Source organism: Gekko japonicus, unplaced genomic scaffold (assembly GCF_001447785.1).
Source record: "Gekko japonicus isolate JY-2015 unplaced genomic scaffold, Gekko_japonicus_V1.1 scaffold452, whole genome shotgun sequence".
Lineage (NCBI taxonomy): Eukaryota > Metazoa > Chordata > Lepidosauria > Squamata > Gekkonidae > Gekko > Gekko japonicus.
Genome location: NW_015167545.1, coordinates 836,158 through 856,953, shown reverse-complemented (window position 1 = coordinate 856,953; position 20,796 = coordinate 836,158). Strand labels below are relative to the sequence as shown.

At 45.7% G+C, this 20,796-nt stretch overlaps 2 protein-coding genes across 2 annotated transcripts in view; both read right to left on the bottom strand.

The window, feature by feature from the left end:
• Positions 1–4,931, bottom strand: part of FAM64A (family with sequence similarity 64 member A) — a 5,913-nt gene extending 982 nt beyond the window's left edge. The window contains exons 1-4 of the mRNA XM_015413652.1: positions 4,635–4,931; positions 2,921–3,234; positions 1,149–1,244; positions 603–649 (exon numbers count right to left, since the gene is read on the bottom strand). Coding sequence (XP_015269138.1) covers positions 619–649; positions 1,149–1,244; positions 2,921–3,234; positions 4,635–4,916 — 723 coding nt within the window. The 5' untranslated portion in view covers positions 4,917–4,931 and the 3' untranslated portion in view covers positions 603–618. The remainder of the gene's footprint in view (positions 1–602; positions 650–1,148; positions 1,245–2,920; positions 3,235–4,634) is intronic.
• A 10,993-nt stretch (positions 4,932–15,924) lies between these two features.
• The window catches only part of TYW1 (tRNA-yW synthesizing protein 1 homolog), a 25,146-nt gene continuing 20,274 nt past the window's right edge, over positions 15,925–20,796 (bottom strand). The window contains exons 15-16 of the mRNA XM_015413634.1: positions 20,125–20,292; positions 15,925–18,021 (exon numbers count right to left, since the gene is read on the bottom strand). Of these exons, the coding sequence (XP_015269120.1) occupies positions 17,800–18,021; positions 20,125–20,292 (390 nt within the window). The 3' untranslated portion in view covers positions 15,925–17,799. The remainder of the gene's footprint in view (positions 18,022–20,124; positions 20,293–20,796) is intronic.

Sequence of the window (20,796 nt, the reverse complement as noted above, 5' to 3'; positions counted from 1 at the left end):
ATATTAGGCAAGGCACTGAATTACCATTCCTGTCATGCTTTACAATCCAAGTTAGTCCAGTAACTGGTGGTGAGTAGTGAAGTTAGTAGATAAGTTTTGGGGCATCAGTCAGAAAAGCAGCTGTTTCCTGAGATTAGTAACTTTCAAATGACATTCCCTGGAACTCTGGGCGTGACTAGGGAGCCTATCAAAGTTCCTCAGTAAGACACCCATGACTGTTACACTTTGGTGAAAGAGAGGCCGCCCAGCCCCCTACTGGTCTTCCCCCTGCAACGTACAATGGAGGGCCAGGCCTGGCCTGAAAACATGCCCCAGAATTATTTGCAACGCACCACGATTCCATAGCAAATGGTTTCAAGGCAAACGTTTGAAAGCTCCTAGCTTATATCAAGGGCAGAGTTCAGCCCAACCTAAGGGAGACCAGCAAACCTACAAGTATCATTTGTTATTATGAACACCACAGAAAACCAAGTGGCTATGGGACTGAGAAAATTTAGATCCCTTAGGTATGTCTCTAGTTAATAAACAGCTATTTTTCTCCAAGCAGGCAACGTGTGTGTTAGATGGTTCAAGCAAGTAAACAGAATGTAACAACATTTTACCTGGATGGTTTTATCTTCAGTTACAAATGAGAGAGATTGTCATATCACTAGTAGATGGAAGGAATAAGGATTTGTAAAATGTAACACTCCTGAGAAGTTAACTGCCTAAATGGATTACTATACTTAGTAACTTATTTGGAAATACTTGAATCAGAATAAAAAATACCGTGTAACATATGACAGAATGGCAAATGTTCTAATTGTTTGCAACACACATAACAGGAAGGTCCTGTGATCCAAGTGAAAGCACTGATGTTCTCAGTGGGTTTCATTTCAACAACGGCTTCCATCTCTACAGAACAAAGGCCGGGCTGGTAGAAGCCAAAGCCATACTTCACACACCCTTCAGGGAGATGCACCCCAGGCCAGCACAGAGGCATTTGTTCTGACTGCCTTGAGCCTCAAGGGAAAAGTGGTCTATGAATGCTTTTAATCAATCAAGAGACTTTAACAATTTAGTAACAGCCACCCAGGACAGCAGAGGAACCTCCAGGGAAAAGAAAGGAAACTCCGCTTGCTTTCCTCCTAGATTTCAGCCCGACTTACCTTTCTTCTTGGACGATGATATCATTGAAGGCATGAGAGAGTCGCTTCAGCTGGCGAATGCCAGTGGAGATCAGTTCTAAATCACAGTCAAACTGCCTGGAAGAGAAAGACAAGGAAGCAGGGTGGGATGAACCTAAGAGCAGCGATTCTGGATCAGATCGGTGGTTCATCTAGTCCAGGATCCTGCCTTCTTCTACATTAATTCCTCACAACAATGCTGTGAGATAGGCCAGACTGAGAACATGACTAGCAGAAGGTTTGAGTGGGTCTGTCCAGACTGATCCTCACCACACTGGCCTGGAGTCAGCCATTCACCCCAAAGGGCTTTTGGTTGTCAGGCTTGAGAGACCCAATAGTTTCTATCAGAATGTCACTTCCAGGACAGTCGAACCAAGAACATTATTAGTAGACGACCTGATGAACACCTCCCTTCAGTAGCTGATCCAGTTGCACTGAACCTCAGATACGGAGTTTTTACTGACTGACACACTGTAAACCTTCCGTGGAGGATATTTTTCATTATGTCATGGTCTGCCCATTGTACTGGGAACCGAGATGTAAATTCTTCACTGCAATAACAGATCAATTGCAGAATTTTTCTGACTGATAAATTAATATTTCTGCTCTCAGACCCTACAGTTTCCTATAGGGTAGCACTCTTCACCTTAGCGGCTAGTACAATCAGGGCCAAGAGCATAGTAAAATGAAATTAAACTGTAAAACGGCAATGTTTGCGGCTGCGTATATGTTTCTGGAGATGGGTATCTATATTTAAGACATTAATTAATTTAAATACTGAATGAGCAGATTTTTAAGAGGTTGTTATAATTTCAATCTAATTCAAATTCCAGTGCTGTAAATTGTCTAATTTGTACATTTTTTAAAATTGTAATGGCTAATGGCTACACAGTAAATTTCACTATCTATCTATCTACTGACTGACACAGGGTCTCCAACAGTAAATTCCCAGCCTTGCTATCTAGAATCCTTTTGGTTGGAGATGAAAGGGATTGAATCCAAGATCTTCCATTTGCAAAGCTGACAGAGCTGCCTTATACTGAATATACCAAGGACAATATTGTTTACTTTGACTGGCAGGCACAGCTCGCCAGGGTCTCAGGTATCCACATCACCTACCACCTTTTAGCTGGAGATGCCAGGCATTGAACCCGGGGGGCTTTCTGTAAGCCAAGCAGATGCTGAACCATTAAGCGCCTGGCTCTCCCTGGGAGCCACTGGGCAATATTTTATTTATTTATTTTATACCCCACCGTCCCTGCCGAAGCAGGCTCAGGGCGGCTTACAAGGCCGACTGGCATCAAAAACGTTAAAACAATTAAAAAACCAGGTTAAAATCTTAAAACAATAACAAAGTGATATATATATATATGATGGCAACTGTCCTGGATGGTAACAATAGAATCATAATACATATACAGAATCATAATACGTATACAGCTGGTGACTGGCTCCTTGGCGTACTAGAGCAGGCAGCCAAGAGTAGATTACAGGGCAAAACTACCCAGTTGGTATTGGGCATTTCATGTGGCTTCTTACTCAAATGCTTGGCGGAAGAGCTCTGTCTTGCAGGCCCTGCGGAATTGTAATAAAATGCTTGCGCTCCCATCAGCCCCACAACATGGGAGCCATATCCCATCTCAGGTGTCCTACCTTCCGACTGCTTTCTGCAAGACGCACAAGAGTTTCCTCCTCCCCAACGCCTTTCTTTTAATCCCTTGTGGGCCAACAAGCTCTAGAGACACCCGACTTGCCTTTTGAGGCCAGCGCAGACAGGAGAGCCATATGGACTTCTCAAGGCTGCAGTCCTCCTGGATCTCCGGAGAGGGAGGACATCTTCTTTAAGCCGACGGGAGCCAGGTTGACAGGAAGACCTCTGGTCAGATTTGGGCACCATCTTGGTACTGGATGTCGGGGTAGATACGGCAGCTAGCCTGTTGCTTTTGCGCCGAGGAGTGCCAGGAGAGCTGCGCCGGGTTTTGGTGGGACCCCCGTCACCGGTCCTGGAGACTTTAGCCAAAGCAGTCACCAGAGTCTGTGTGGAGCCCTGGCAGCTCTTGTGGATTTTCTGTAATGTAGGAACAGTCAATACTGAAGGGCGACTGCACTTAACGTTTTATATAGTTCTTCCAATGTTCAACGCATACTTGCTGAAATCATTGCCACAGCCCTGGAAGGCAGATCTGTATCATTATTCCATATTGCAAAGGGGGGGGGGGGGTGCTTTGAGGCTGAGAGGGAATGGCTTGCCTAAAGGCCATTTACTGAGTTTGTGATGGAGAGATTTGAACCAGGGACCTTCGCAGATCTGTCTCTTAGCCACTACACTGTATTAGATCTATTAGCTATTTAGGGCCTTGCCCCATTAACCCGCAAGCATATAAAATTCCTTTATACCAGATTAGACCTTTGGTCTATCGCAGCCTGTGTTGTTTACTCTGACTGGAAGAAGCTCTCCAGGGTCTTAGGTTGGATATTTTGCACATAATCTACTACCTGATCATTCTTACTGCAGATGTTGGGGTTGGACCTGGGACCTTCTGCAAGCCTAGAAGATTCTTTACCTCTGAACTACAGTTCCTCCCCTCAAATAAATGTTTTTTGGCCATCAAGTCACAGCCAGCTTATGATGATCCCGTAGTGTTTTCAAGGCAAGAGACCTTCTGGGGTGGTTTGCCACTGCCTGCCTCTGCATAGCGACCCTGGACTTCCTTGGGGGTTTCCCATCCAAGTACTAACCAGGGTCAACCCTGCTTAGCTTCCAAGACTGGGCTACCCAGGTCAGGATCCTCCAATATTAACCCAACTTGTGCTCAAATGGGGTTTTTCTCTTTATACTCCTGTCAGACAGAGACTTGACAGAGGTTTGGAAAATTAGGTCTACTGCAACTCTGCAGAAGTGAGCCAACTTACTGTGTACTGCCAGAGCAGCGGTACTCACTTCACGGCTTGGAGAGAGCCAAATTTATAATTACCATCAATCAAAGGGGTCACATTTACTTCACCTGAGGCCTACACCATCACCCTATTTTGTGCCTCTCTTCTCCCCATATTGGCCCCATATCTCAAATTGGCATTGGGCTTGCATCTAGAGAGCAGGATTTGGATTCCAAATCAACTGTGGGCAGTTCTTGAGAGAACTGGGCTCTCTTTGTTTCAGTTCTCCATCAACAAACCAGAAATAATTAGTAACCTACTGAGGGGGGGTGGGGGCGGGCAGGGATAGGGGATTCTGGATCACTTTTAGCAAAATATACTCACTTCAATGGGGCTTTTGAAGGAGGACTTCCTGGAAAACCGCACCCTTTGTGCGTCAGAAGGACCAGACAGATAAACCCACAATAACATAGTTATAAAATAATCATGAGGAAAGTTAGCGATGCAGAATATACAACAAATTCATTCAACTCATCCCAAGTGTCAAACCCAGCATTCAATGCCCACTTTCTCCACACATCAACACGGTACCTGAGACACTGTCCCAAAGGCATTTTTGGCTGTTCTTGTGAGTGCTCGGAAGTTTTGACTCTTCTCCTTGGCTTCCAAGCTCTCCCATGTCGGGTTCTCATCAAAGTTCATCTCAACCGGCTTTAAGGGCATTCTCTTCCGCAGGGACATCCGAACGGCATTCAGGTTGCGAGAGGACCGCTTCCTAAACCTGTCAGGTGTTGGACTTTCTTCAAAGTCAGCCAGTATTTTGTGGCTCCTCCAACCAACAGTTGACCCCATACTTTGAAACACAGATGCCATCTCTTCTGCGTTCTGGATTCTCCTAACAACTTAAAGGAAAGCCTAGAAAATAAGCGCATTTAAGTTACTGTTCCACACTTTCATCACAGTCATTTGCATCTTAGTCCCATCATCCTAACCCAAGTCACACGCACAAAAATTATAGCTGTATGAACAAACAACTAAGACATACATACTACACAATTTCTTAGATCGCTATTTGGTGTTCCTAGAAGCACTTCTAATGTAACACTAAGGCAAGAGGATGGGCTACTCAGAGTCGAAGCAAAGGTCTGGGAGCAGGCTATAACACTCTAGCTAAAAATTCATTACAACCCGAAGGGTTTAATACCTCACCTCTTAGCCTCGGACCCTTACCCTGCCTGGTCCACACAAATTCTTAATAAGTTAAATCAGATTGGCCTATTCCCAGAAGATCTCTTCTATGGAAGCCTATACAAGGCAAGAACAGCTGTCACGCAGAGGCTCTGTGATATTGAATCACAAAATGAAGAAGCTTTGCTACCCAAGAACTTCAGAAATATAAAATCTTGGCCTGATTTTACTGTTGCCCCTTATTTAGTTAACATTACCATTACACCTAAGACATACCTAGTACACAAAAGCTCAGAAATGTATAAAAAGAGACTGTTGGCATTAAAACAAAGTTAAAAGAGATGTTTTTTTAAAATGTCGATAACCCCAAATGCAGATTCACAACAAATGCAAGTACAAATAGCCTCAGAACACGGCACACAGGAGTAGGGGGGAAGAAATGGAGAGAGTTGTGTTATGTTTCATCACGGCATCACTGGCCCTATCCAATAGGTGTCAGTGAAACGTCCAAAACCAAATTTCATACGCCACTCATTAACACCATGGAAACATCAGCTTGAAGAACTCTGTCTATGGAAGTGAATCATTTAAGCTGCTTTGGGCCCCCACTGAGGAGGAAAGGAAAGGGTCTGTATGAAGCAAATAAATCTCTGTTATGAACCTGTCCACTCACTGAGACTGTTCATCAGAAAAAACCCCTCTGGGTCCTTCTACTTTACAGTGAAGCGGACCATGAGCAGGAACAGGGCCTTCCACATCACCCTTGGAACTCCCTCTCCCACAACATGTCTGCTTTCTACTTGTACTGTAGGCATTTAACAGAAAACAAACAATCACTGTGAATACTGGCTACTGTTTTTTTTATAATGAATAAACATTACATAAGATCCGTATATATTGAATAAATGACAAGGATATCACAACAAACTATGTGACTCTGTTAACATAAATTTAGGGAAGTTCAAGCCTTGGGATACTGCAGAACAGTTTCTGTAGTACTGTAAGAATAACTTCTGAGGAAGACCTACAAAACAGGCTTTCATCTGGATGCTTGTCTACAGCAGGGGTGTTAAACATGCGGCCCGGGGGCCGGATCAGGCCCCTGGAGGACTTCTGGAGGGCTTCTATCAGGCCCACAGTCTCCTGTTCCCTTCCTTGCACTAGTTGCTTGCGGTCCGCATAAGAGCCCTGGATGGGCCAGTTCTAGCCCTCGGGCCCTATATTTGACACCCCTGGTTTACAATATTACAGAAGTTGTTCTGCAGTGTTACAAGGCTCGGACTTCCCTACATTTGTGTTACAGGATCACATCGTCTGTTGTGAGATCCTTGTCATTCATTCAATATGTAAGGATCTTACGTAATATTACTTTATTCATTATAAAACATAGTAGCCACTATTTTCAGTGATTGATTATTTCTGGTCTTTTACACTGTGATCCCCGTTTATTCGTCTGTTGGCATTTAAAGCATCTTACAAAGGCCACTTGACTTCTTGGCTTTGTGGGCTGTGCTTTCTCAGGCTTTCCTGCTTCCACTCATCTACGGCTCTTTCTTTTGTTCTGTGCATCTAGCAGAACTGATTGTGTTGTCACCGACTGCTTCGTGAGCCTCTTTGCTTTTTAAACTATAGCGTGATATAAATATTTTAATTGACAGTCTGGGCATTAGGTATAGGAATATAGATCAGCATGTGCAGAACACTGACAGACCCATTCGCTCTGCACGCCGAAGGTCCAGAATTCAAATTATGCTTAACTGTAGCTGTTGGGAAAAGAAGATTCTGGAGAGCCTCTGGCAGGCAGAGTAAAAAGGACTTGGGTAGATGAAGCAAGGGCCTGACCCCAGCATCAGGCAGCTTCGCGTGCTCCTATTATCTGCACTTACATATTTGTCTTATATCCATATCACTTCTGTTGAACACCCGTCATGGATCTCTGACTTGAAGCTGCCAAAATAACTCAATAGGAAGAAAGCAATTATTTGCTCAGTGCCACCAAACTGATTTCAAAGTAAACGCTAACACAGTGTCTAAGCCTGCTGAGAATTGCTTAGCCAGGCGTGGCCAAAAAAAGGTCCCTTATTTGACCAAGGATTTCCTGAACTCTACAAGAAAGTGTCTGCAAAAGGAGGTTTGCATTAGAGGCAAGGGTCTCTTGCATTGTCCCATATGAGATATGCTCTATAGAAATCAGCCAATGATTTCTCTCTTAATGCTACTGTTTTACCAAATTGGATTTTATTTGAAGTTTGAGCATAGTCTTGAGAACTTGAGTCAAATGTGCTGCGTGTGTAAAGTGCCATAAAGTCGCAGCTGACTTATGGGTGACTCCAGCTAGGGTCTTTCAAGGCAAGTGACCAGAAGAGGCGATTGCCTTCCTCTGCAGAGTCTTCCTGGGTGGCCTCCCTTCCAAGTACTGACCCTTCTTAGCTTCTAAGATCATGCTATACCGTACAGCAGGGGTGTCAAACATGCAGCCCGGGGGCTGGATCACGCCCCTGGAGTGGAACTGGCTGTCTTCTGCTTCTTCTTCCAGTTCTGCCACTGCTGCATCATTGTAGGTTTGCAGCTTACAGATACACCCCTGAACAGAATACTCAAGATTGCAACAGCACGGTCATTTTGATGCAATAATTCAGAGCAAGAGGTGTCAGTTATCAGACACTGTTAAATAAACAAAATATTGCAAGAGTGCTAATGTTTGAAGCATGTTTTTATTTTAAGTAAAAAAAAAAACCCTTTGTGTTTGTGTCCTTTATAAAGTTTATCTCTCCGCTACCTGGCATTACATGACACACATGGCCCGGCCCAACAAGGTCTCACTTGTGTCAGATCCGGCCCTTATAACAAATGAGTTCGACACCCCTGCCATACAGCCTTTCCTCCCCAAATGTGCCATATGCTCATGTATCCCTTAAATAAAATGTTATTTCTTTGCTCATTCTATTATGGAATTTAGAGATTGATTTCACCCCGCCCTGTCGTTAAATAAATAAGAAGCAGGCACACACACAAAGCTGCCTTCCACTGAATTGGACCGTGGGTCTATCAGTCTCGGTCCTGTCCCCTCGGACTGGCCGCAGCTCTCCAGAGTCTCAAGCAGAGGTCTTTCTCATCACCTCCCATCCTGTTCCTTTCCACTGTAAATACCAGGAACAGAACCCGGGAACTTTTACGTGCGAAACTACTGCTCTTCCACCAAGCCATGACCCCGCTCCCAGCCCTGTGTGTTGTGGCAGCAAAAACAAAGGACATTTTTATTGTAATTCGATGGGCTTGGGCTTTCTTACATGAAGTTGCCTTATACTGAATCAGACTCTTGGTCCATTGAAGTCAGCATTGTCTATTCAAACTGCTAGCCCCTCTCCAGGATGGGCCTCAAGCTGAGGTCTTTCACATCACCTGATCGTTTCAACTGGAGATGCAGGGGATTGAACCTGGGACCTTCTGCCAGCCAGGCAGATGCTCTGTCACGGAGCCATAGCCCCTCCGACTGAAGCATACGTGCCAACAGACTTGTGAGTTTCTAAAAAATGCCACAAGACTCTTCTTTTGCTTATATTCTGTGTGTGCAAGTTCTCTTCAACCCTCAAGAATTTATACCTTGCCATTCTACTCTCTAGCATGGGGGGGGGGTGTTAAAATCAGTTTCGATACTGAAAAACATCAGTTCAGTCATCTAAAAGACAATAAAATGCTAAAACGTATCAATGTAATTAAGGCACAATTCATTAAACATGTTCCAAGGGCCAGTAAATGGGACCAAAATCATAAACGAAAGCCAAAAGTCGATGGACAAGGCCAGGCCGTACCTCCATTCGCCCTTAAGCATAATGTGAAAACTGCACCTTGATTTCTGATCCAGTTCCTTTTTTCATATCCAGCACTGCAATCCTATGTATTCTAGCCTGAGGACCTCAAACAAGTATACCATGAGCTACAAGGTAGTTCAAGAATCTGCCAGAAGACCCCCCCCCCCAAAGATTAACACAAGATCTGCTCTAAGCTTTTGAAGAAAAGTCCATCCGTGGCTATTAGCCACAAGGTATAGATAGGAACTCTCAGGCTGGGGCAAGGGATACTCTGTATTCTTGGTGCTTGGGGGGGGGGGGAGCAACAGTGGGAGGGCTTCTAGTGTCCTGGCCCCACTGCTGGACTTCCTGATGGCACCTGGTATTTTTGACCACTGTGTGACAGAGTGTTGGACTGGATGGGACATTGGCCTGATCCAACACGGGCTTCTCTTATGTTCTTATTTCACATGATTTGTCTCTGTGCCAAGTAGCTGACAGCTGAATTTCTGGTGCTCTTCCTAGTCCATGTTCTGGTTCAAGGACAGAACAAAACTAACATGGGGGGGAGGGAGTAGCTTGAGATATTTTTAATTATTCAGAAGTAGCTCTCATTAAAGAAAAGGTGAGCAATCCCTGCTCAAGGCAAAACCCATTGGGTTCAGATGGGAATAACTCACTATAGGACTGAACTATCGATCTCCCTTCTCTCGCTCCCTGACTCCTCTCTTCCCATATCTTTCCTGATAATTCAGAGATGTGTTAAGATTTCCTGTTTTTTAAAGCAGAAATCCTCCTACAAAAGTTTGAAGTTGGGGGGGGGGAGTACATTCCTAAAACGGGAAACCAAACACTAACAAAGTTATTGCAATGTAAGCTTTATATACTATGAAATACCACCTTACTTTCCACTGCATAGAAATATACGGAAGTTATCATCCTAGTAGGTAAAAACACCTGAATGTGAATAACCAGCCCACACAGTCTGATTGTTATTCAGCAAGATGGGAAAAATCTCAGCACTAACCCAGACCCACCCATCCTGTTATCATTACATTTGCATCATGATGAAGCTGTTATATGCAAAGCAGGCCCAAGAGTTCAACTTTGGTTTTCAAATGAACACCCTCCACTAGAACAGGAAAAAGGGATTGCACTATAACGGTCTCAGGTATGCATTTACAAGAAACAGATAAGGAAGAGGAGAACTGCTGAGTCAGGTCAACCTGGGCCATCCAGCTTCTGTTATTTATTTTATTTCTTCAAAGAGTGGTCAGCCAGATGGGCCAAATCAGATAGGCTGTTAAGAGCACCCCCTGGTTTGTCACTAGCATTATTAGGTCTACTGCCTCTGAACACAGAAGCTTCATCTTGGGATAGTGTGCTAGCTAGGCCATGCAATGGTCCTGCCCTACAAAAAGGGTGTCCTGTTGCATCAAACCAGGGCAGGGAACATCTAGGCCAGCACTGCTGTTTCTAACAGTGGCCAGCCAGATACCACTAGGGAGCCAACAAAAAGAGCATGATGAAGGCAGGAGCCCATCACCGCTGTTTACTGCCCAGCATCTGGCTTTCAGAGATAGATTGCCACTGTATATGGAGTTTCTATTTAGCTATCAGAGTTTTTAAAAACCCTACCAGGATGCAGTCAATGCTACCTCTAAACTGTGGGGTCTTGTGAGCAAAAATTCTACTTTGTGAGCTACTGGGATAAAAGTTGTGAGCGAGTGATTTGGCTACTACATAAATTAGTTTGCTCTGGAGCCATCCTTGAGCTAAGTCAGAAATGTGTGAGCCGGAGACGAAAAAACTATGAGCTAGCTCACACTAACTCAGCTTAGAGGGAACACTGGATGCAGTTGATACCAAAACTTGGTTTACTGGGAAACCTAGAAGATCGCAAGCCGGTGCGCAACCTTCAAGGATTTATCCACACTCCTCCTTCCCCTTTACACTGAATAGGATCCAATTCGCCCCTCGTTATACATACATACGGATTTATATTTTTATAAACAGCTTACCTAGTAACACCACCTGTGAAAGCCAAGAACTCAGATCTCCCCGAGAGTCACCTACACCGGTTCTTAGAAACACGCAATTCCAATCAGGGTTTATCCTTTCTTCTTCTTGGAAGAATTCAAATTAGGCGCCGCCTCCTTCTCGCTTTGCCCGGATTGGCTGGATTGGAGGAGCACGCCGCGCTCACTCAAGGGCCTTTGATCTTTATGGTGACGTTCCAGCGGAGCCGATTTTCTTCTTACAGAGTCTGTTTGCAACTCCGGCGTTGAAAACAAGAGCAGTGCTTCTGAGCATGTGCAGAGCGAGCAAGGTCAGGTTTTTACTGTAGATGAATTTGCTCGCTTGTCGTGTCCGTTTAGAAATGGAGGCCACAGTTCTGTGCACGCTTAGTTGGATGCAAACCCAACGGGAGAGGACTTACTCCGAAGTAAACACGCATAAGAAGATTGACCTGCGTGGTCTGGAAGTACGGAGCGGTTATTAAAGCTCCTGCTTTAATAACATTCTAAAACCCAGCTATGGTGCGTACGAAATTCAAGCGGTGTTTGATACGATCAAAAACACTCCCCACTCCCCAACAAATCTGAGATTTTTAGGCCTTCCAAGATTAATGGGTGTGACTTCCAGGCCGGTATTAAAATGGGATTAGGGAGATATTCAAACCTCTGCGCCTAGAATGTGAATGCTGATTCTAGTTACTCCGAACTTTGAACAAGCTCCTGGGTATTTACATATATTTAGTTACATAATTTGCATACATTTAATTTAAATGTTGGAGCTGCAGTGGCTCAAGTGGTTAAGACGCTGAACTGCAGGCTGTGGAAGGTCAGTAGTTCAGCAGTTCGAGACCCGAGTTGCTGCATGGATGGAGTGAGCTCCCGTCTCTAGTTCCAGCTCCTGCCAACCTAGCAGTTCGAAAGCAAGAAATTGCAAGTAGATAAATAGGTACCACTTCAGTGGGAAGGTAACAGCGTTCTGTGCGCCTTGGTGTTTAGTCATGCCAGCCACATGACCACGGAAACGTTTTCGGACATCGCTGACTCTTCGGCTTTGAAACGGAGATGAGCACCGCAACCCTAGAGTCGGACTCGACTGGCTTTCGAGCAAGGGAACCTTTACCTTTTTAATTTAAATGTAAATCCCGTTGACCAGCAATGAGGTGAGTTATCTGTAGGGTTGCCGCGCCAGCTCCAGGTTGGGAAAGACTTGGAACTTTTGGGGGTGCAGCCAGAGGCAGGCTGCGGGGTTTGGGGAGGCGGAGGACTTCAGTGGGCTGTAATGCCATAGAGTCTACCTTCCAAAGCAGCCATTTTCTCCAGGGGAAACTGATCTCTGTCACCTGGAGTTCAGGTATAATAGCAGAGATCTCCAGCCAGCACCACCACCTGGAGTTATACCTTGCCAGAGACCGAGCTGGGTTTGTCGGCAGTGCCCCAGTTCAGACTTCAGAAGAGAAGAAGAAGAGATTGGATTTATACCCGGCCTTCACTGCCCAAGGGAGTCTCAGAGCTGCTTACAGTCTCCTTCCCCTTCTCCTCCCCACAACAGACACCCTGTGAGGATTGGGAAGAGGGCCTGAGAGAGCTCTGACAGAAACTGCTCTTTTTCAAGGACAAAAGCAAAAATTCTACTTTGTGAGCTACTGGCCTTAAAGCTGTGAGCGAGCGATTGGGCTCCTGCAGAAATTAGTTTGCTCTGGAGCCATCCTTCCTGAGCCAAGACAAAAATGTGTGAGCCAGAGGCTAAAAAAACTGTGAGCTAGCTCACACCAACTCAGCTTAGAGGGAACATTGCTCACAACGGGAGGAAGCTTTTAACATGGAGAGCATCCCAAAACGATGAATGGAGAGATGGTAAAGTTTTATGCATTTTAAACATTTAGCCACCTCCCTTCCTTGCAGTACTCAAGGAGGCTTACAACATGTAGCTGTAAAACACACATACAATAGTTCATATGTAGGGTTGCCAACCTCCAGGTGGTGGCTGGAGATCTCCTGCAAAAAAGAAAATAAGAGTAATATAAACACCTGCGTTAACAGTTTAATAGGCCTGGAGAGGGTTATATGACCTCCCCGTTGCCCTGCTCTTTGGAAAATAGGCAGGGGTCATTTCCTTCAGGAGCGCACAGGAGCAGAGCTCCGGCAGTAAAGAGCCCAGGGGGCGAACACATGCAACAAGCCCCACCCCTCCTCCCAGCAGCCCTCAGTCAGAGCAAGAAGCAGCCAGGTAAGTTGCAGAGCCCCCCCCCAAGCCCCCCCAATCCAAAATAGTCCAGTGGCACCTTTAAGACCAAGTTTTATTCAGGTACAAGCTCTCCCTCTGTGAGGACAGATCTGCATGTTCCCCCCCCCAATAGCTAGGAATCCAAAACAGTCCAGTGGAGCCTGAGCGGTGGGTGTTGCCCTCTGACACACTTCCGGTGATGTTGGGGTGTGGCATATGCAAATAAGTTATGCCAATGAGTTATGCTAATGAGCTCCTGCACCTCTTTTTCTACGAAATGACCCCTGAAAATAGGAATATTAAGTCATTTTGGTGGTAAATGAAGAATACACTGCTTTGTTGCTGGTTTTCCTCCTGTCTGAGATGGCATTGTGGCTCTTGGGCTAATGAGTTTATGCCTTCTGATAGTTCACAAATGAAAACAGGGGGACATTCAGCCATCCATACTCGTCACCACTGTCTGCACGTAGTTCTTTTTCCCTCCCACCACACGTAAGCCAAGGTTCCACTCCTCTGGCTGCAGATGGAATTCATTTCCTCCAGCCAGCATCCCTAGTGGGCAGTGGTCCTCACCTTCTCAGAGCCGAGAGCCATTTTGCTGAAAGCCATGTGACAGGAAGAAGTGGAACCTGAGTAAGGACCTCGGTGGTCAAAGTCTGCTGGGCAGCAGCCCCAGAGAGCCACGGCCAGAAAACAGAAGCCAAAGCCCCAGGAGGTGTACCATGAGGAGGAACAAGCCAAGAGGAACTGGATCCATCACGAGAGCAAATATTAACACGCTTAGAAAAGCATGCTGGTCGATTTACTAACACCTGTTGCTTCCAAGATCAACACAAGAGAAGCAGCTGCAGAGGAAGTTCATACAGAACACAGCAAGGTGGCAATCCTTGGAATTAGACTGCCTTTAATTTTGCATCCATGAAATGGTGGGGGGGGGGTATCTTCAACTGATCTTGAGCAACTTTAAAAAATTCTAATTGGCAATCAAACATATGAAGCTGCCTTATGCAAGGTCAGAGTCCTTGGGTCTGTTAGAGCCAGTATTGTTTCTTCTTCAACTCTCCAGGGTTTTAGCCAGAAAAAGGTCGTTCCTGACACCGTTGACCCTACCCATGAGACCTCCATGAACCCCTGAAGTGATCTTGTACCAAATGATTGCTCCACCTAGCCCAGTATTGTCTATTCTGAATGGGAGTAACTTTTCAGGACATCAGGCGCAGAGAGAGCTCTCCCACAACACCAGTGTCATGGGATCACTCCACTGGAGACCTTGGGAATTGAACCTGAGACCTGCTGCGTGCAAAGCAGATGCTCTTCTGCCGAGTCATGGGCTCTGTAGTGCTGACGTAGTGCACTTTCAACAGTTTTCATAGATTTTTAAAACATTTACTTCAGTGTGACCCATGGGTCAAAGGATGGGTGTTGCAGGCCTCTCTTGTTCACAAGAGCAAAAGCGCATTGCTCACAGGTGTTGATCAAAGCAGAAAATGCTTTTCTTCTTTTCATTAGACGTCACTTACAGTTCTCCCAGCTCTGTAGGAAACATGCTTCTTTGCAGCAGGGGCAGAAAAGCAATTGTGTGCAATTTTCATATGAGCGTCAAAATGCATTATACCTTTACTAGGAAAAAGGCCCGTTGTGGAAATAAATACAACGGCCTCTAGAAAGAGACTCTGGGCGGGGGCCCCGGCCTTGGACACTCAGTGTCAATTTGCTGTGGCGACCTCAACAGGGTATAATGACACTGAGTCCACCATTTTCTCCAAAAGAACTGATCTCTGCTACCTAAACAACAGTTGTAATTTTGAGTGATCTCCAGCCCTCACCTGGAGATTGGCAACGATGGTTCCCCAGAAGGGAATGGTTGGTTTGGAGGGTAGTCTATGGTTTTGTACCTGTCCGAGGTCCCACGCCTCCTGAAACCTCACCCTCTCCAGGCTCCATCCCTCACATCTCCAGGAATTTCCCACCTGGAGTTGGCAACACTATCTCCTTCCCAGCCAATCATCAACCTACCTTTATTTCCCCCTCACTCTTCAGCTTTCCACACCCCACACTCCGGCAGCCTCTCCCGTACTCTGAAGCCCTGACTGCTACGTCACATTGGCTGTCATATGGGGGCCACCTCAGCAGCATATAAGGATACAGAGCCCACCATTTTCTCCAGGGGAACTGATCTCTGCCATCTGGAAAGCAGTTGGAATTCTGAGTGATCTCCACCCCTCACCAGGAGATTGGACACATTTTACCTCAGAACAGCAAACTGTTTAGAATGTTAGAGGCAAAAGCCAATCAAGTCGCATATGCAAACGACCTCTGTGTTCTGAGGCAGAGGCCAATGAGGCTGCATATGCAAATAACCCCTGTGTTCTGACTGGCTTTGGGGGGGAGAGGAACAGCAAAATGTTTAGAATGTTGGAGGCAGGACTCAGGCAAAGCAGCCAGTGGATAGGAAAGACCCTCTGATAGACAGATCAGAGAGCGAACTGATTTTGGAGCGTGTGGAATGTTCTAGAGAAGTGCCACCACCATTCGGCTTTTATTTATAAGGGAGATTTGTTCACCTGTTGCGGGCAGTTAAATCACACCAAGGTTGTGTTTCTTTAGCATTATTTATTTTAAAGTTTTTTTCTTTATTCATTTGGCTTTTATATCGCCCTTACCCCACGAGGAAACAGACCTGGCCTTATATATGTCTGCTCAGAACTAAGCTCCATTCAATGGGACTGACTCCCAGTTTATAGTGCACAGGCCTTGGAACCCTAAAGGAAAAAGTCAATTTTTTCTTGCTTAACATTCACAAAAGCTGATTTGAAATTCAAATTACATTTATTTCCCTTATGTTTCTTCTTTCCTACAGAGCAACAAGTATTTCTGAAGGGAGGTGGGGGGTGGTGAGACACAGACATATCCCAGAAACTCTAATAAACCAGGATTTTAAAGTGGGAACACTGTTTTTGAAATGTTAAGGCAATAATTTAGAAACAAAAATGTAAGGTAATTTAAAAAGGCAGGCTGGGTTTAATCTGGAATGGCAATGTGACACTCTTGGATCCTGGAGAAAAATTTATGTTAAAAATACAGATGAATACAGGCTCCAACCCTAGATAGCCATATATGCAGGCAAAGACATTTCCCCTATTTTAACAGTCGCCAATCACCAGAAAAGGAATCAGTGAGCACCTGCAGGAAACATCTGCAAAATACCTCCGGCTCCAAGCATTCTTCATCCTTACCTGAGCCCACAGCTATGGCAGGACAGCAACCACGGAGGCGAGAGTAGAAACATGGGACTGCTCCATTTTAATTATACATGGCTCTAAATGAATCAGGCATCTCTTCGTGCAAACTGTATGGACGAATTGGTATTTGGGGCCAACGAAACTTGAAAAAAAGAAAAAAAGAACAGCCTCCGTTCCCAAAGAGCATATAACATCCATCTAAATGTACCAATGATGCCAAACGTTGGAAGCACTAAGTAGGAGGAGCAAAATCAGGTAGGAGACCTTGGATTCTTTCATTCTGATCCTTTCAGTTTCTCCAGAATACACACTCAAACTGCATGGCTCCTGTTAAGTGCAGCCCTGTGCCCCACAGTGCTATGAAAAAGTTAAGGATTTTCATAAAGCCACAGACTCACCAAACTACAGTTCCCAGGATTCCAAAGAGGGTGAAGTAAAAGACACCCACCCACCCCCGGCAGTTAAACTGGTGTAAGTACGACAGGCCCTCAGACGTTGAGAACATTCCAATTTATATCTACTGGGGTCAAATAAGGCTTTTCAAAAGGGGGGAGGGGGACTCCAGAGGTCATCTGGAGCTCGTTGCTCAGACTACGTTGTGCCAGAAATGCAGGTTTGCCTCACATTCTCAAAGTCTGCCGTGGGTGTAAAAGCTAAGCCGGGTGCACACAATACCAGTCTCCATCCAGAGGAACCAAGCGCACAGATCCAAAAGAGGTGTGGGGATTTCCGCTCTAATTTTCTGCTGCAACAGCACCTTCTGCCAAACTTCTGGCTACATTTTGTGGTGGGCTAGCCATCCTAGGATGTTGCAACTGGGAAAAGTTAAGAGGCAGCAACTCTCCCCCTTTAAAAAAACCAAAAAAACTCCAGGAGGTATGTGTGAATCTGATACCCACAGACCCTAAGGACTAACTACATGTTGAAAACCTTTCCGCGTTCAAAAAAGCCTCTTGACTGCAAGCGTGCAGCAACCAGAACAAGAAGTGGTAGTCGCCCCAGGTGACCAGAAGCACAAAGATTTTAGAGAGTTACCTTCAGAATGGCAAAATGTGGCCTTTTTTCAAGCACGCTACTTATCTCTCTCATTTGGCTAGATTAAAAAAAATAAGTTATCGAAGAAAAAGCAATTCGGGGTTTGCAAAGAAAGAGAGAAATAAAGCCACGTTCATTTCCCCTGTGGCTGTCAAGGCTCAGGTGAATCCAATACAAAGAGTCTGGATGCTGGTGTAAGAAGTGAAGCACTCACTGAGTCTATCAAGATCCATTCCAAAGGGCTAATGGCTGAAGGTGTCAACATCCTGAGATGTCCTTCGTCTTGTTCTTTCGTTGAAATCTTGTGTCTTGTGGGTCAAACCCCCGTTCTCTGGCCCCAAACACTGCCCACGGGGGAGTCTGAGCCGCGTAGTCTGCTGAGGTGAACGTCATCGCTGCCCCTGTCCGTTCGTACTCGCGGACCAGATCTTGGAAGCGATCGTAGTCGATCCATGTGTGCCACTCTCCATCGATTTTGAACTGAACAGGAAACAGATGCAAAGGTTGTGACCTCCAAAACAATTAAGAATTGGGAAACGACACACAGAGAGAGACTAATACACACACAGATAAAGGGCAGTGTGGGCGAATGGAAAACACGCTGGAGATGGACTCAGAAGAAGAAGAAGAGATTGGATTTATACCCCGCCCTTCACTACCCAAAGGTGTCTCAGAGCGGCTTACAAACTCCTTTCCCTTCCCCTCCCCACAACAGACACCCTGTGAGGTAGGTGGGGCTGAGAGAGCTCTTGACAGAAACTGCTCTTTTTCAAGGACAGCTCTTATCAGAACTATGGCTTGCCCAAGGTCATCCAGCCAGGTGCAAGTGGAGGAGTGGGGAATCAAACCCGGTTCTCCCAGATTAGAGTCCACACACTTAACCACTGCACCAAACTGGCTCAGGTCCAGTTGCCAAATAGTGTTCCAGATTGAGAGGACACCTGGGAGTTCTGATCTGACCATCACTTGCCTGTTGTGTATTTTTATTAAATTCAAGTAACATCTAGTGTTCAATAAGGTTGTCAAAGGCTTTCACGGCCAGAGTTCATTAGTTACTGTAGACTTTCCAGGTTGTGTGGCCGTAGTCTTCGCATTGTAGAACCTGATGTTTCGCCAGTAACCGGGACTGGCATCCTCAGAGGTATAACACAGAAAGATGGAATACCCCTTGACACAGAGAGTACTCCATCTTTCTGTGTTATACCTCTGAGGATGCCAGTCCCGGTTACTGGCGAAACATCAGGTTCTACAATGCCAAGACCACGGCCACACAACCCGGAAAATCTACAACAACTAACATCTAGTGTTCTTCTTTAACTCATTGATACCCCCACTTTTTCCCCAATGGGGGCCAACGTGGCCTATAAAATTCTCCCTTCTTCTATTTTATCCACACAACCACCCTGGGAGGTAGGACAGGCTGAGCAAGGGCACCGAGCAAGTTAAAATGAGATGACACAACTTCCATTCTTGGGCACAGCAGCTCAGTGAAACCTCCACGCTCAGAAGCAGCGTACCTCCAAAGACAAGTTAGTGGGGAACAACAACAAGGAGGCTTTGCTTGCAGGCCTCCTGGGGCATCTGCTTGGCCACTGAGGGAAACAGGATGCTGGATTAGATGGCCCTTTGGTCTGATCCAACAAGGCTCTTACAACATGAATAAATATGTCCATTTATATGCAACTGAGAAAAGCTGCGTGGGAAACAACCTTGGCATTATTTATATGCAGAACTACATGCATGCAGCCATTATAAATGAAAGATTTGCATATCCCTGCTTGTTTGATAAATTTATCGTGCTAGAAGTGGAGTGGTGGTGGTTTGAAGAGCTGCTAGGCACAGGAAGACCTACCCTGGACCACTCAAAATCCTGCCGGGTCGGCCCTGATCTGGATAGCTCCGGCAAGCCCGATCTCGTCAGATCTCAGAAGCTAAGTAGGGACGATGCTGGCAAGTGCTTGGATGGGAGACTTCCAAGGAATACCGGGGCTGGGACGCAGAGGCAGGCAATGGTAAGCCACCTCTCTGAAACGTCCAAGTCCCACTAGGGGTCGCCAGAAGTCAACCATGAACCAGAAGTCAACATGAATACTATCCACGCACACCCCCCAAAAAATCCTGCCAAGACCTCCTCCACCAGCATTTCACCCACCTTTTCAATCCATAAGAAGAAGAGCTTGGATTTATACCCCGCCCTTCAGTACCCAAAGGAGTCCCAGAGCGCCTTACAAACTCCTTTCTATTCCCCTCCCCACAACAGGCACCCTGTGAGGTAGGTGGGGCTGAGAGAGCTCTGACAGAAACTGCTCTTTTCAAGGACAGCTCTTGTCAGAACTACGGCTTGCCCGAGGTCATCCAGCCAGGTGCAAGTGGAGGAGTGGGGAATCAAACCCGGTCCTCCCAGATTAGAGTCCGCGCACTTAACCACTACACCAAACTGGCTCTCCAGGACTAGCAACTTATTTTTAAAAAAATAAATGAAAGCTGCCATGTCCCCAGTATTAAATCCATTGCATTTTCTGCATGGAAACTCAGAATGCGATAATGTTGCTGTTGGTGTGCTGGGCAGATGCAGTCCCCTACCTTCTTGTGGGCAATCAGGAGGCAGTTGGAGTGCTCGTGCTCACAGGCAATTTCATAGTCCGGGAGGAGGTCCGTCAACTCCTGGACGAAGTGCACCACCTCCTCGTGCCAGGGGACGTTGGCCATGGTGAGGCTGCTGGCCGAACTGTCTCCGCAGTAAGTCACTCCCTGTTGGACATGGGCAAAAACATCTATTCCTACTCCTGCCTCGGGTATCCTAAAACTTTTAAAGTGGCTTACAATCGAGGGAATAGAATTCACAACCGAAGGCAACACTGGCACATCAAAAGGGGCCAGGAGCAGCAAGCGTAAAACCAGATTAATGCATTTGAAAAAACCAATGCAAAAAGTTTAGCGCCACATTTTAAAATGGGCATCGTGTCGCCAAAATGATACAATCCAATCAGAGTCCTTCAATAGTTAGTATAAGGGAGAGGAGAGTTATTGTTTCTTACAGAAGTCATAACTCGCTCTTAAAAGAGAAAAACAACTCTTTCAAAGTTTCAAAGCAGTGTACAAAGTAAAAAGATCACAAATAAAATCGCAACACACAAAGGATTTACAGCTAAGAATATTCCAGTCAGTGAAAGAACAAAAACCTCCCCCCACCCAAAACACGAACCGCCAAAAGCGAATGGGAACAGAAATATTTTCACCTTTCTACAGGAATGC